General features: G+C 39.5%; 1 protein-coding gene across 1 annotated transcript; it reads right to left on the reverse strand.

The window, feature by feature from the left end:
• Positions 1-91: 91 nt before the first annotated feature.
• On the reverse strand, positions 92-11,973 carry LOC117814881 (myosin heavy chain, fast skeletal muscle-like). Its single transcript, XM_034686433.1, has 39 exons — positions 11,767-11,973; positions 11,550-11,693; positions 11,298-11,454; positions 11,183-11,210; positions 10,996-11,095; positions 10,806-10,898; positions 10,652-10,715; positions 10,473-10,571; positions 10,274-10,377; positions 10,014-10,152; positions 9,780-9,898; positions 9,463-9,612; positions 9,185-9,355; positions 8,801-9,101; positions 8,586-8,656; positions 8,396-8,483; positions 8,163-8,280; positions 7,956-8,079; positions 7,246-7,382; positions 6,897-7,152; positions 6,574-6,816; positions 6,313-6,489; positions 6,087-6,232; positions 5,905-5,995; positions 5,431-5,820; positions 5,181-5,307; positions 4,974-5,092; positions 4,691-4,887; positions 4,388-4,571; positions 4,123-4,288; positions 3,036-3,160; positions 2,611-2,919; positions 1,550-1,753; positions 1,338-1,463; positions 1,075-1,245; positions 803-907; positions 604-699; positions 369-500; positions 92-193 (listed from the first exon to the last, which is right to left on the reverse strand). Exons 1-39 carry the CDS (start codon positions 11,971-11,973, stop codon positions 173-175), a joined length of 5,799 nt encoding a protein of 1,932 aa, XP_034542324.1. The 3' UTR covers positions 92-172.
• Between the last annotated feature and the right edge of the window lie 5,087 nt (positions 11,974-17,060).

The following is a 17,060-nucleotide window of genomic DNA, read 5'->3' on the forward strand; positions in this document are numbered from 1 at the left end:
TTATTTATTCAAATTACTCACATTTTCTATTGGCCAATTTTTATTGGAATCAAATAAATGAAGTAGAAATAAAAGCATTACAGACAGCAAGTGAAGGTCAAAAAATGAATCTTTATTGTTTCAGCATGAATTATATCATATTTTATGATTAAACAAATGAAACACTCGTGCTTTACTCAGCTGCTTCTTTTCCCTGTAAAACAGATAAATGGTAGTGTAAGTTTAATTTTAGAGAACTTCAGATAATGAGTTTCATCATTTACTTTTTTTTTTAGATTGAAAGTTAATGCGTTGTTAGGTGACTACAAAACTTTGAAGACTGTTCAGACTTATTGACAGATAAAGTTAAATATAAGTTAGATGTTTACCTTGCCGGTGTCACGGCTCTTAGCTCTCAGTTTGTTAACCTGGGACTCAGAAATGTCAGCACGCTCCTCAGCCTCCTCAAGCTCATGCTGAATCTTCCTGCACTTGGACAGATGAACATTGGCCTGCTCCTCCTGAAAAGGGGAAGAAGACATAATAAAAATTTCAAATGTTTCAAATTATCCTTTCAGGTAATATTTGTTTGAACATGTGTTGAAACAAATTCTATGTCCTTACCGCTTCCTCAGCCTGCCTCTTGTAGGCCTTCACCTTGAGCTGCAGTTTGTCAACCAGATCCTGCAGCCTGTTAACATTCTTCTTGTCCTCCTCAGTCTGTAATAAAAACAAAATACAGATTTAGATTTAGATTGATAATTTCAAATTGTAAATATGTATTATTGATTAAAATGTTAAATCTTAATAAAAGTGACTTTACCTGATAGGTGAGCTCCTTCACTCTCCTCTCATATTTGCGGACACCCTTAACTGCATCAGCTCCACGTCTCTGCTCACCCTCAACTTCAGTCTCCAGCTCACGCACCTTCAGAAAACAATTAATATTAATATTATTAATATTATTAATAACAAACAGTGAATATTTATTTATATTTATTTATCATTTTCATTATATATATATTTTTTTTTTTTTTTTTTTTTTTTTTTAAGGTCTTAACTGAGTTTTTCAAAATCTTAAAATGACCTTCTTACCCGAGACTCAAGTTTCTGAAGCTGCTTCTTGCCTCCCTTCATGGCCAAGTTCTCAGCCTCATCCAGGCGGTGCTGCAGGTCCTTAACAGCAACCTCGAGGTTCTTCTTCATTCTCTCCAGGTGAGCGCTAGTATCTTGCTCCTTCTTCAGCTCCTCAGCCATCATAGCAGCCTAAAGATAACAGAATTTAACACTGGTGAGAAATGTTGTAGAAAGACAACTGATCATGACCAAAAATGAAGAACAAATTAAAGTACACCTACATCAGTGATGGCCTTCTTGGCCTTCTCCTCTGCATTCCTTGCTTCCTGAACAGTGTCATCCACTTCACTCTGAATCTGGACCAGGTCAGTCTCAAGCTTCTTCTTGGTGTTCAGAAGGCTTGTGTTCTAAAAGCGTAGTATAAAGTGTTGTTAATATTTCCCAGAAATATGATTAAGATTGCAGAAAGTGGCAGAAATAAAAGAAAAGTCACCTGTGAGTGCAGAAGTCCAACACGCTCACTTGCGTCCACCAGCTCCTGCTCAGCAATTTTGCGGCTTCTCTCTGTCTGTTCCAGTCCAGCTCTGAGTTCCTCAATTTCAGCCATCATGAGGCCGTTCCTGCGATCCACCATTGCAGCTTGTTCCTTGATATCATCCTGGGCCCTGACAGCATCATCAAGGTGCAGTTGTGCATCCTGGCAAGAAATTTTAAAAAGTATGTCTTACATGACAAGGCTAAAATTCTCTTCAAAATGTGTTCCACAGCACATAGCATCACTATGTGCCAGTCATGTTTGCATTTAAACAAGCCATTACGCATGAATGTTGTTCAAAACAGGCACTTTCTATGCAAATGAGGCTCTTGCAAATAACACCCAATTCAATTACACTGGCGTTAACAGCCATGTGCAATCAAAGATAAATTATGAATATTTCAAAATAAATATTTACCGTCTTTATAAGCATTGTTATGCTGAGACCAGTCAGTGATCAAACACTGACATCACTGTTATTATAATAATTGGGGTAAGATCTGTCTGGAGCTGTCTGAGGCTCAACCCTGGCACATAAGTGCTGTTCGACTTCTAACAACAGAGTGTTATAATTATTTTTTTTAAATATATTTTTTAATTTGAACAAGTTGTGTATTGCTTCCTCGCTCCAGGGAGTAAGCTGGTGATAAACTGAGTAATTTGTGTCACATCTTCCCCTAAATAAAACGGTAAGGACTTCCTCTCTCTCCATCCAACTCATCATACATGTGGATGGCATTCAGTGCTGTCAGGATCAGACGGCACAGTGCAGCCCAGGGTTGCACAGAGTGAAGGTTTTTGCAGCTCATCTCAGTCACAATCGGGATATAAGCTAGGGCAAGAGCTGCACAACTTTGTGGGTGTTTTAGTGCTTGAATATCATAAGAACAATTTGCTTCGTGAATTAAACCTTGAGATTGGCCAAATGATAAGCAACTCTTTGTGCAATTAGGAGCCGCAATCCATTCATAGTTAATTCCCCCTCGAGTATACTCTTTGCCAACCTACAGCTACAGTACCTTGAGCTGTGCCTGCACATTCCTCAGCTGTTTCTGGGACTCAGCAGCCTGGCGATTGGCGTGGCTCAGCTGAATCTCCATCTCATTCAGGTCTCCCTCCATCTTCTTCTTGATTCTCAGGGCATCATTCCTGCTCCTGACCTCAGAATCCAGAGTGCTCTGCATGGAATCAGTCACCCTCTGGCTGTTCCTCTTGATCTGCTCCATCTCCTCGTCTTTCTCTGCAAGCTTCCTGTCCACCTCACCCTTGATCTGGTTGAGCTCCAGCTGGACACGCAGGATCTTAGACTCTTCATGTTCCAGAGTTCCCTAGTGACAGAAAAGATAATTATTAATCTCAATGTTCCTACCTATTGTAAAGTATCTGTCAACAGATTCAAATATTTTGAATTTTAAAGAAGATTTCTCAAGAAAAAAAAGTATACCTCAGCCTCCTCAAGAGCAGTCTGGATCTCAGACTTCTCAGTTTCCACCTGCTTCTTGGACTTCTCCAGTTCATGGATGCTCTTGCCAGTCTCACCGATCTGTTCAGTCAGATCTGAGATCTCCTCTGTAGAGAAATGTATGGGATATGTATTGTTAAGCCTCAAAATGTAAAATGAGCATTGAATAAGAGTCTGGGTGTCATCCTTGACAGCACATTATCCTTTCAATCACACATCAATAACATCACCCGGACTGCCTACTTCCACCTTCGTAACATCAATCGTCTCCGCCCCTCCCTCACCCCCCACACTGCCGCCATCCTTGTCCACAGCCTTGTCACTTCCCGTCTGGACTACTGCAACTGTCTCCTCTTCGGCCTCCCTCACAAATCCCTCCATAAACTCCAACTGGTCCAGAATTCAGCTGCCCGTATCATTACCCGAACCCCCTCCATCCACCACATCACTCCTGTCCTCCAACAGCTCCACTGGCTCCCTGTTCAGTTCCGTATTCAGCTCAAAGTCCTCCTGTTAACATTCAAGACCATCCACAACCTCGCCCCCCCATATCTGTCCAACCTCCTCCATGTTCCCACTCCCTCCCGCTCCCTCAGATCCTCTTCCTCCATACACCTGTCTGTCCCCTCCGCCCGTCTCACCACTATGGGGAGCCGAGCATTCAGCAGCTCTGCTCCCCGTCTCTGGAACTCATTGCCACCTCAACTCAGAAACACAGATTCTTTCCCCCATTTCAAATCACAACTCAAAACATATCTGTTCAAAACCGCCTACTCCGTCTGACTCCAACATTTTGTTATTGTTTCTATTTTTTTCTTACCACTTTGTTAGTTTATATTGTTTTCATTTTGACTTTGATTTTGTTTTCCTTTAATGTAAATTTGTGTATGTATATATATATATCTGTGCGGTGTCCTTGAGTGCAGAGAAAGGCGCCTTTAAATAAAATGTATTATTATTATTATTATTATTATTATTATTATTATTGTTATTATTATTATTATTAATAGAATAAAGAAATACAGCCTTTTTCAGCATAGTGTGTCTGCAGTATGTAATGAGAGCTTACGCTGCAGGTTCTTGTTTTCACGCTTCATGGTCTCCAGCTGATCCAGAGCTTCCTCGTATGAGTTCTTCATCTTGAACAGCTCAGTGCTGAGAGAACGAGCCTCCTTCTGAGCTCCCTCAAGCTCTGCCTGTCCCTCCTCGTACTTCTGTTTCCATTCTGCCAAAACCTGAAGTGCAATTCATTTTCTCAGTAACTGATCAAAACAATGTTGAAACGCATCATGGTTTCTTGGATTTCATGTAGAGCTGAAAGAAATGAACATTACCTTGTCAAAGTTCCTCTGCTTCTTGTCCAGGTTGGCAGCCAGACCATTAGCTCTCTCCACATCAATCATGAGGTCCTCCACCTCACTCTGGAGCCTCTGTTTGGTCTTCTCAAGAGATGCACACTTGGAATTGACAGCCTCAATCTGCTCCTCAGCCTCCTGAAGGCGCTGGGCAAGCTTTTTCCTGTGTGAAAATGGTGTGGTTGGTCTCAGTGAAAACCTTGAACTTACAAACACTGACAATATTTTTACATATAAAAAAATTCAAATATCTGTTCATGTGTTGTATGAAAATGAACTCACTTGGCTTCCTCAAGCTCCTCAGTGCGCTGGATAGCATCAGTTTCATACTTGGATCTCCACTGAGCCACCTCACTGTTGGCCTTGGACATTCCACGCTGCAGCTCAGCCTTTGCCTCCTGCTCCTCCTCAAACTGCTCCCTCAGCAGGTCACAGTCATGGCGGGCCGATTGCAGTCCATGAGCAAGAGCATTCTTGGCCTAATGTGAGAAATTATATGCTGTGTGAAACATGTTTAAAAAATCACATGTACAAAGTTATCTTAACAAAGTCAAAATGTTCTTACCTTAACCTCCTCCTCAATCTGTCTCTTCAGCTCCTCAATCTGCTGAGTGAAGGCCTGTTTGCCCCTGGTCAGTTGGGAGACAAGAGCCTCTTTCTCTTCAATTTGACGGCTGAACTCACCTTGTTAGAAAGATGTGTTGAAATATTAGTTTGTGATACATTTTTACAACAATTGAAAAAAGATCTTCCAATTAAAATTTGTAGATACCATTTTCTGTCAGGAGACGTGCTTTCTGTGCACTCATGTCATTGTTTTGACGGACATTTTCATCATTCTTGGTCTTAATCTCACTAAGTTGGTCCTCAAGGGTACGGCACATCTTCTCAAGATTTCCCTAATGAGAAAAAGAGAGATCGAATTAGTGATCAGATTTCCTTTTAATATATATGAGACTGTTCAAAATACTAAATTTGGTATTAAAAATAATGTTTAATATGGATAAGGTAATATGTTATACCTTTGCTTTTGCTACAGACTCCATGTTGCTGGAGAGATCATCAATCTCCATCTTGTATTCGCTCTTTTCCTTCTCAAGCTTCTGCTTGACACGCTGGAGGTTATCGATCTGCTCTCCCAGCTCAGCAACGCTGTCGGCCTGTTTCTTGCGAAGAGCTGCAGCTGTGGCTTCATGCTGCAGAGTGGACTCCTCAAGATCACGACGGAGCTTCTGGAATTCAGCTTCACGCTTCTTGTTCATTTCAATCTGAGCAGCAGTGGCACCACCAGCCTCCTCCAGCCTCTCACTGATCTCCTCAAGTTCCCTGGAGAGGTCAGCTCTCTGCTTCTCAACCTTGGCACGAGCAGCCCGCTCAGCCTCAATCTCCTCCTCTAGTTCCTCAATACGGGCCTGTAAAATGGAGGCATGTTGTCTTTCAGTATACTTTAACTGAACATAAAAATGTATGTATTTTCTTTTAACACAATATGTCACCTGAAGCTCCTTGATCTTCTTCTGAAGCTGAGCACCCATTGACTGCTCATCCTCAATCTTGCTGAGGAGCTGGCTGATCTCAAAGTCCTTCCTGTGGGGATTACACAAGATCATTTTAAGAGCTTGTGTGTTGGCTATAATCTTTTAGTATTATTTTTGGTAGAATTGAAAGACAATTTTACTTTTTATTTTTCTCATCAGACTGCTGCTTGTCATTCTCAAGATCCATGATGGATTCCTGAGCCAGTTTCAGATCACCCTCAAGCTTCCTCTTGGCTCTCTCAAGGTCCATACGCAGCTTCTTCTCTTGCTCCAGAGAACCCTCAAGCTGAAAAGTAATATAAGTTTTTAATGACGAGGCTCATCACCCATGTTAATTTGCAAAGGTGAGTGACTATTAAAACTTACATCATCCACTTGCTGCTCAAGCTTGGTCTTGGCCTTGGTCAGAGTGTTGACTTTGTCTTCCTCAGCCTGCAGATCATCAAGAGTCTGCTGATGAGCCTCCTGAAGGGCTTTCTTTTCCTTGGTCAGCTTAGCAATGCTCTCATCCTGAGAGGCCATCTCTTCAGTCAGGTTCTTCACCTAAATTTGTAAGCAAAAAAAATGTTTATATTTGGTAATCTCTGGATTTTAGTTAATGTACAAGATATTCAGTTGTTCCCAAACCTTGTTCTCAGTGGCATGTTTCTCCTTCTCCACTTTGGCCAAGGTAAGCTCCAGGTCATCAATGTCCTTCTTGAGCTCAGAGCATTCATCCTCCAGCTTTCTCTTCTTGGCAGTGAGCTCAGCATTGATTTCCTCCTCATCCTCCAGTCTCTCAGTTGTCTCTTTGAGTTTGGCCTCCAGCTGAATCTTACTTTTGATAAGTCCCTCACATCTCTCCTCAGCATCTGACAGATTCTCTCCTTCCTGGTTTTCAATGGAAAAAAGGTTGTTTGCGGATCCACATTATGCTAACAGAAGAAGACAGAATATAAATGTATACTTACTGATGCGACTTGCAGCTGCAGGTCATTCTTCTCCTGCAGGAGGGACACCATCTTCTCCTCCAGTTCCTTCTTTTTGGACAGGGCAGCAGCCAGGTCTATCTTCATCTTGTCGTAGTTCTCCTTCATCTGACTCAGCTCCTTCTCAGTTTCAGCACTCTTCAGCAGAGGCTTGATCTTGTAGTACACCTTCATCCATGGCCAGTGTTTGACATTCATGAATGAGCGGACGTTGTACTGGATGGTATAGATGGCATCCCTGTTGATAAAAAAAAGTATCTCTTGTCGTAAAAGTCATTCAGTTGAGTCATGTTAAACACAGTGTTCACCAAATTAGGAATTTTCAACCCACCTCCTCTCTGTCATCTGCACAAACTCCTTCCTCATGAGGTAACCACGGCACAAAGCTTGAGTCATGGTGACCAAAGATGCCAGTTTTTCATCTCTCATCTCCTCAAGGGTACCCAGTAGACCAGCCTTGAAGAACACCTGAATAAACAGAAAACAGTAGTTTATGGTTCATTTTGCATCATACACTACTCTAACACCAAAGATGGTACTTTAGGACCTGGAAAGTGTGCACCCCATTCAATATAAATCTCTCACATGTAAAAAAGAATACTTTGGAGAATATATGCAATTTCCCAGAGATTAAGTTTCTTTTAAATTTCATACTGTAAGTATCCAAGACATGTGTGCCACATGGCCAGTGGCAGTCATGCTTAAGAAAACTAAAGACACATGTAGGAGCAGTAGCAGTAGTGAATTGTTGACAAATTTGGAGAGACTGTGGAGAGACTTGTGACAGTGAAGTTATTGTGATTTAACAGGCAAAAGTTCTTATATGTTCTGGAGCATTAGTAGTGGCCACATGGGTGTGCTGTTTTGCCTCATCTACTTCCCTTAACTTGTTCCTTGGCCCATGGCCTCAAACTCCTTCACAATGTCTTCTAACTTGGAGATGTGATTTTTAATATAGATTAAAAGCAAATTAAATTGCAATGTACATATACCCTCCTTGGTGACTACAATTAAGTTAATGAATGCGAGAAGGGTGCTTACCTTGGTGTGTCCAAATCTGTACTCGTCATGGTTGACATCAATTGATCCAAGCAGCTTCTCTGAAGCCTTCTTGTTATCAATGAACTGGCCCTCAGGGATGACACTGGCATTCAGCACCTTGTATCTTCAAGGAGGGAGTTCATTATCAGTGTGAGCATTGTCTTTGTATCTCCTGCATTCAATTTCCATTCATATTTCAATTGATACCTCTGCTTGAAGTCAGCATAGACGATTCTGCTTGGGAAACCTTTTCTGCAGATTCTGATACCCTCCAGCACACCATTACACCTGAGCTGGTGGATGACCAGGAAGTTCTCCATCAGACCTGTTAAAAAAATGTATCATAGAAAATTTTGTGTTAAATGATTGACACAAAATTAAATAACAAGCTAACTAAATTATTCCTCAAATAATCTATTTAGATTGTCTTTTCCATGTACCTGGAGTCTTTGACTCATTTGGAATCAGGCAGCGCACAAAGTGAGGGTGGGTGCTCCTCAAGTTAGTCATCAGCTTGCCCAAGTTCTCCTGTGGATCCAAAATGTTAACTCATCATGAGATATATCAGTGTGAGTTTGCTTGTCATCTGAGATATGATTGAATATCCAATTTTGCAATGGGAAACCTTACCCTAAACTGTGAAGACACAGTCTGCATAGAACCACCCTTCTTCTTGCCTCCCTTCTTTGCACCACCAGTCTCTGTTGACAATCAAGAAAATACTGTCAGAACTAGGAAAACAGTTCATGTAAATCCATGCTAAAATTGTTAAAAATCAACAAGTAAAACACAAAATTATATAAACCCAAATCATTTGTTATATATTGATGTTGTCACAATCATACCCTCAACAACAGGTGGATAGATAACAGGCATCAGTTTGACTGAGGACTTCTGGTACAGCTGAATGACAGACTCATTCAGTGGATCCTTGTTCTTGTCCAGCCAGCCACCGATATTGTAGTCCACGGTACCAGCATAATGTACCAGGGAGAAGTGGGCCTCAACCTTGCCCTTGGCGGGCTTGGGCTTCTCAAATGCTTTGTTTTTGCCAAGATGCTGGTCATACAGCTTGTTTTTGAAGGATGTGTCTGTTGCCTTGGGGAACATGCACTCCTCTTCAAGGATGGAGAAGATGCCCATGGGCTTGAAAAAAGAAGAAGTATATTATTAAAGGGAACAATAAGTAAAACTCAGAGTTACATAGAGTCACCAAATGTAATCATTACCTTCTCAATCAGCTCAATGCAGGCAGCCAAGTCCATACCAAAGTCAATGAACTCCCAGATAATACCCTCCTTCTTGTACTCCTCTTGCTCCAGAACGAACATGGTGTGGTTGAAGAACTGTTGCAGTTTCTCATTGGTGAAGTTGATGCACAACTGCTCCATGCTGTTATACTGTGAGTAGAGAGATAAATCAGTTGTTATCTCAAAAACAAAGGGAATGATTGTGTTATGAAAGGTCACGAAAGGAAAGCCAATAAAAACTAAAATATGAAGCTTACATCAAAGATTTCAAAGCCAGCAATATCCAGCACACCAATGAAGAACTGCCTTGCTTGTTTAGTATCCAACATCTGGTTAATACGGATAACCATCCACAAGAACATCCTCTCATAGATAGACTTGGCAAGGGCAGGCACTGCGTTCAGGACCTGAATAAACATTAGAACATGGTTTGGTTCAAGAGAGTAGTAAATAAAACAAGTTCACTCAAGTAAATGTCATCACATCTCTTTATTTAATAAAAACGGTATCTTTATATGGATCAAACATAAAATTCAAAATATTTTTTATAAGTAAATTGATATTTCATGCTTACCTGAGGTACAGTCTGTCCCTTGGTGACAAACTCATTTCCGACCTTCACTCTGGGATAGCACAGAGCCTTAAGCATATCAGCAGAGTTCAGACCCAGCAAGTAGGCAACCTTGTCAGCATCTGTAAGTGATTAAATGTTTTTTAGTACAGACAGCATGTGATAACGTCAGTCATGATAGAGGACAAGCTAGTCTAAAAGAACATTTTGCAAGCATTAATTAACATAGGAACTCACCCTCTGTGCCATCAGGCTCAGCCTGCTCCTCACGCTGCTTCTGCTTGAACTTCATGTTGCCATGGTGGAGCACAGCACCGGTCAACTTGTAGATGCCCATCTTCTCCTCATTAGTGAAGCCCAGGATATCAATAGCATTCTGTGTTTGAAAGAAGTGTAAAAAGAAATGTTAACTTTCTTGAAATTTAGTCTAGGGCAATTTTGGTATTGCAAACATTCACAAAAATACATGTAAACATTTTGTAGTCACGGTCACGCACATCAGTGGCTTCCAGCTCAACTTTGTCATCAATGCTGGCCACAGTGATCTGACCCATGCTGCACATGGGGAAGTCATAGGGGTTGGTTGAGATGAGTGCCATTTCTGGAAAACAAAGAAAAGGGTGGAGAGCTCAAAACATAGTTGTATATGAAACTGAGGAGTAACACAGGGATATTTGAGTTAAGCTTTGTGTATACCAATCAGCTCAGGTTTGTGGTTGGTCATCATCTGGAAGAAGATGTGGTAGCCTCTTTCATCAGGAAGCTGGAATGTCACTCTAGACTTCTCCAGCAGATCTACAAATGTTGTTCATAAGTCAAATCCTGGCCAAAATTTTATCCTTGTTTTTTTTATGTATCACAGGATTTTTACTTACATGTCTCAATATCAGCACTAGCCAGTTTGCCAGTTGTGCCGAAATGGATTCTGATGAATTTACCCTGTTTGGGAAAAAGAAAGTTTTGACATTCATGAACATGGGCAATGTTTCACTAGACCTCTCTGATTTGCAAAAATCCCTCCATACTTACAAAACGAGATGAGTTGTCATTTCTCACAGTTTTGGCATTACCATAGGCCTCCAGCAGGGGATTGGCTGCAATAATCTGATCCTCAAGTGAACCCTATAATGAAGATTTAGAAGTGATATCAGTTTTTCTTTTCTTTGAACCATATGAAAGAATACTGAATTGTAACCATTAATCATGTTGATACTCCCACCTTTGATGTATCCCTCTTCTGGTCTCCACCAACTGAGATTGTTGCAAAGTACTGAATGACACGCTTGGTGTTCACAGTCTTTCCAGCACCAGATTCTCCACTAGGTATAGAAAAAGACTTGTAAAGACTTGTTCATTTTCTTTGTCAAGATATAGAACTAAAAAATATCAACAAATACGAAACTTACGTGATCAAGACGGACTGGTTCTCCCTATCTGTTGAATAAAAAACCAACAAAGTTATTAATTATGTTTTTCTTGCTGCAGAAATCTAATATCTGATAAATGTTGTGTGTGCCTTACCACAAAGCATGAACTGATAAGCGTTGTCAGATACTGAGAAGATGTGGGGTGGAGCCTCCATACGCTTCTTGCCTCTGTAGGCACTGACAACTTCAGAATCGTACACTGGGAGCCATTTGTAGGGATTCACAGTGGCACAGAACAATCCAGAGTAGGTCTGAAAGGGGTTAAAAGGATCCAAGAATTACCTCAATGTTTCCTACATGTGAATCAAACTGAAAAAACAAATTGTCATAAAGCTCATTTTCTTACGTAGATCATCCATGCTGCATAACGCTCTTTGAGGTTATAAAGCACAGAGGCTTCATTGAGATGGGTCATCATGGCCATGTCCTCAATTTTGTCGTACTTGGGAGGGTTCATTGGAGAGACGTCATCTTCCTTGACTGTCCTCTCCTGGAACAGGAAAATTGTCAAATGAGAACTGATCAACTGAGGGAGAATTTGACTTTGACTTAAAGATACCAACCTCCTGAGTGTCCAGAACTTTGACGGTGACTTTGCCACCATCCTTACTCGTGATTAAGCCCTTCAAGTACAGCTCTTTGGTATCAGCCACATAGCAAGCAGCCTTGGCATCAAATGGTTTGCTTTGAGCCTCAATTCTCTCCTTCTCTGGTTTACGGAGGTAAATGGCAGCTTTGCCGTAAACGGCCATCTCCGCGTCTGTACTCATGGTGGCGGTTTATATCTGTGCAGAAAATCACACATTTGCATTCTTAGACAGATGTAACAATAAATTCAGTGAATACAAAGATAGCTTTTGAGGTTGTATTAAAAAGTCAACATAATCTTAAGTAAATTATAGAACACTTTGGTCATTACATGTTGCTGTATGCTTCAACATCCTAAAATTGACAAACATTATTGTAACTAGCTGAACGTTAATCATTCATTCACCAACTCTGCCTGCTTGTCCATTTAAAGGGTTACAGAGCTCCTGGTTTCTATCCCAGTAGACATAGTGTAAGATGCTGCCTACATAAGCATATGAAGTGTAAAACGGGACATCTCACACTCACATTCACGCTATGTGCAATTTAGAGTCTCTAATTAACCTCAGCAGTGGGGGAAACCAGAGCATCAAGAGAGAGAAAAAAAACCTACACAGGCTGGAAGGTGACAGTGCTAACTGCTGCAGCACTGTCCCACTAAATCATTTAACATTAAGTAACTTCTACAAAGTCTATTTGTAATTACGAAATGATGAAACACAAAAATCTCAGAATTGCACAGAACTTACCCTTTCCCTTTTTGAAAAGAATGTTGTTCCACAATCCTGCCAAAAACAAATTTTAGTCAACACATGAAACAAGGAGAAAGGTTTGGCTGATCCTGTATAATATGAGTTAATGGTCAAAATTCATTCTTATCCTAAATTTGAGGAAAATGCTCTGTAAAATGAAAATATATATCTACTTATACTTGGCACTATTATTTTGTAAACTAATTTCTAAACTGAGGAATAATATATCATTGGCACAGTGAACAGTAGAAGGCTACCTCACCTCAAGCTGTAAGTTCACTGGTCCTCTACCACACACTCTGGAGCTCTTCCCCAGCCCCTTATATTCAGTCTGACTTGCTTACAAAGCAAAGCTCAAAGAAGGCTATCTACCAAATATGGTTAGACTGACAACAGCATCTTAGGAGTTTCAAATATTTAGCTGGCAGTAGTTAGAAGGTAGCTCATGAGTTTTCTCAACACTACACATACTTTGATATTTACTTTTAAAATGTAGATTCATAATAATTTAAAAAACAAAATTTGAATTTAAGCATGAATAATTTCTAAGAGACTGTGGCATTTTAACTCATAGCAAAGTTACAAACAGCTTTAAGATTCTTCTTTATAGTTTAATATTGCCCAGTGAAATCCTTTTATAGTTCATTGTTGATATTTTGAAACTGGAAGCATCATGAAGGCTGACAAAAAACTTTGGGATCATTTCCAATAGGTCTGATTGTTAGTAAACCTGGAAAAGTCTTAAAGCTTTGAAATAGCTGAGAAGAATATTCTTTTCCAGGAAATTATTTTAAATATTCTAGTTGTATTCATTACACTTATATGAAATTTGGAAGAAGACAGTAGTGCATCAACAACAGGAGAACTAGATGACAGCTTGGCATATGATTTGAAGTATTTTAGCCATGACAGTATGGTGGCTGTTTCCGAGTGATTATTTGATTCTTTTTTAATCATGTCTTGACTACAAATGAGTCTGGCTGTTCCAAAGTGAGCACACAGTGAGCAGGTGATTCTCACATGGTAGGATCCCAATGGTTTTTCATACTTGTGTGGACAAACACTTTTTTCAAGCTAATGGAAATTATTAAAAAGCAAAGTTAAAAAAAACAAAACACACGTGTAGATTTAAATTAGTGGGAGTATAGCAGGCAAATCTGGAAATAATCCAGAACTCCATTAAAGGCATGTCTTAGTATTTTATCATTTAAACAATCAAGGAGTAATACATGTAACTTAATTCAGTTTATTTAAATCGTGTTATGCTTCTAAAGTATGTTTCACAGGATTTTCACTGTCTCAACCAAAAATGTGCTCCTATTTCTGTCATTATGGAGGGAGTGTGATTTAGTGTTCAGAGTGAGACAGTTGCCCTCTAACTTGGGGTGCAATTTGAAACACATGTTAAGACACACATGCTAAGTCTAGTAAGACACATTTGTTTGGGGCCCCTCTGTCCTACTCCATCATGTAACCTGAGTGGTTTAGAGGTTGCTGTGTGAAGGTGAAAGTGGGCAAATGTAGGTCCTGGATAGACTGATGTCTAGGGATCGATCAAAAAATGTTTTGTACTCAGTACTCAGTTTGATGAAAACTGAGTTCTTGACTGAGTTTGATAAGAATGTTGATCCTATTTTCTCTGTGCTCAACTTGATGTCACAAATGTCTCATGAACAGAAAAAATGTGCATGTAAGGTGTATACCCAGAACATTTTTAAAAATATAATGTGCTCATTAGGGTTAGGTATGCTAAAAGAGATAAAAACAAATCATAGAGTGGAATAGTCTAATCTTCACAACATTTTAGTCCAACAAAATCAAACAAATTGCTGCACTAAAGCTGTAAATGTTCATGTAATTTACAAGATATTAGTAGGAGTATGGCTGGCATGTTTAGGGAATATTGAGTCCTACAAAACTTCTTGTGCACAAAAATGTGTTAATTTTCTCAAAAATGTAATATAACATTAGTTGGGGGGATGGGTTGCCTATACCAACAGAGTCACATTGGGGGTATATCTGATTAGTGGCTCAAAGCAAAGCCCTCCCACTCTTTGGCTTACCCAGTTTGGTAAGATGCCAAAGACAAACTATTTAGGTATCTTTGAGTAGAAACTGATAAGAGTTTCAATTTGTTTGGCATACATTCTGATATGATGTCCTTATTGTTGTACTCAACCAAATATGATGTCACCTTGGCTGAAGAAAGAGCTCAACAAAAAAAATCAATGTTATTAATCTATTGAATAGTTTGGTATAGCCTCTAGAAAAGTTTTGGTCAATCACCCCAAAATATGAGGAAAATTTTAATAGATGTTCCCCAAGTATCTGTTAGCCAGTCTGTATTGAGTGTAAGTCCATGAATTCGTCAGTACTGTAATAAACATGTGATGACATTTTATACTATTTGTTTTCTTGAAACTCACTTAACATTTGTAGTAAAGCATCTATCAAATTACGCCAGCACAATGTAACAAGATATCTGTTGGAGTACTGAGAGGAAAGAGAGAGGCTAGGAGGTCAGAGGTCAGGTGGTGTGCTGTGGCGGGGGGTTGTTCCAGCATTTACTCAGAAGGCAGTTGTTTGAGCTTCTGTAAAACGCCAGTCAGCTTATAACTTACCGAATTGAGATGACTAATGTAGAAATTCTTTGACCAACCATGGCTTATCTATTTTTGTAAAAAAAAAAAAGAGTATAAAGGTGGCTGCTGCCCACCACATGTAGAGCAGGGTCGAGCACATTGAGAGCATTTCTGTTTTGTCCTCTTGAGCACACTCACAAGTCAACTGAACATTACCATTAAGCTGTGGTGATACATTTTGCTGTAGAGCGCACAAACTAATTAAGAGATCACATCACATTTAGTCACTTACTTATTATTGGACAACTGCAATAAATACCAATTCTTTTCATAGATTATGAAGAAAAAAGTGATATAAAAATAAAGCCATTTCTCAAGGATCCTCTTCTTTTTCTGAAGATGGCTGTTCAGACGATCAGTGAGAGGCAGATTGCAGATCACATGCCTAAGACTTTTACTCAATGGCATTTCATTTTAAATGAGCTATATTTCAGTTTAATATTCTATAAGTAGAATTGATTAATTTAGGTCTTGTTTGTACATTTGTAGATATACCCCAAAATGATTTGCTATGTAATCATTTTTACGTTAATTTTATATTAAAATATTAAACTGAAATGACAGGTGCTACAGTTTTAAAACTGCACATTTATTTTTGTTCACTTTTCTCACTTGACATAATATCACTGGAATGTAAGTGTCTCTTGGATTGAATATGATAGCTAGCTCTGTGATGTACTCTTAGAGAAGTTATAATCTGTATGATAGAGTGTGCTGGCTTGGGTACCCAAAGAGAGACAGTTTTCCTTAGGCTCGAGGTGCAATGAGAAAATAAAGTCTCTGTAAGCAGCATCTGCATTTGGGGACCTTTCATACCCCATCTGCTAATCTGAGTAGTTACAGTTGCTGTGTGAAGTGCAGAACTAAGGGGTTACGTACGTTACGTGCCACCATTTATTCTACGGCATATTTTTTTTATCATAGTTATTTTTTGGTAAACATTTTTCAGACCAAATTTGCAAGTCCATCTTTTCACACCTTTATTTTTTAAGTAACTGTAATACACCTCTAGTTTGCTAGTTTCTACATTAATAAATGATTCTGAAATGGGCTGTTTTGCAATTGTGGAACTTTTACTTCTTCTAGGCCTATGTAAATATATTTATATGTATTCTTATTTTAAAGTTATATTTATTTGAACCTGCAAACACAATCTGTTTTCTAAAGTCTAAAACATGTAGGATCAATGGCTGTAGCTGTGACTTGAGGCAAGATGAAGAAATGTGAATAATATAACTCCTGAAGGCCACCACTAATCGTAGTTAAGTTACCTCGAAGATAAACATTTCATTTCCGATAAAAGTCCCCTCATGTTACGTATCCCAAAAACTTCACTTTGAAATGGCTATAACAGGAAGCAGCATGTTGTCAGGTGTAGTACCTTGACACTTTGAATAAAGTACTTGTAGTTGTCAAAATTATATTAACAGGGGAGGAGGAGGAGAGAAAAGGAAATTCAGATAATACAGATTAAGTAAGAAGCTACAAAGTCCTGAGTTCTAAACAAAAAGAGGATTATAAAATTATCTGTCTCTCAGACATGAGTTGATTGTTGCATTGCAGACTTCAGACCCACCTCTTGTTGACGCTGCCTCAATACATATAAATTCACCCTAAACTGTGAGTACATGGGTTTGAAACGAGGTGCCCTTTTTGGGGGGTTTCACCCCTGCCCCTCAAACAGCCTGCGGACACCACTGTAACATCCCATAAACCAAAACAACCCTGTTGTCTGTCAGATAAGTTACTCCCATCTTATCACTTAAGCAACACATTTTTTGTTTGTTTGTTTTAGCTTTTTATGACACATGAGCCATAGTGTGGAAGTGGGCTGTGAAGCTCTGTGACACTGCTTCTTTGGTGGAATAATAAATT

The sequence above is a fragment of the Notolabrus celidotus genome, chromosome 6 (assembly GCF_009762535.1).
Source record: "Notolabrus celidotus isolate fNotCel1 chromosome 6, fNotCel1.pri, whole genome shotgun sequence".
NCBI classification, from domain to species: Eukaryota; Metazoa; Chordata; class Actinopteri; order Labriformes; family Labridae; genus Notolabrus; species Notolabrus celidotus.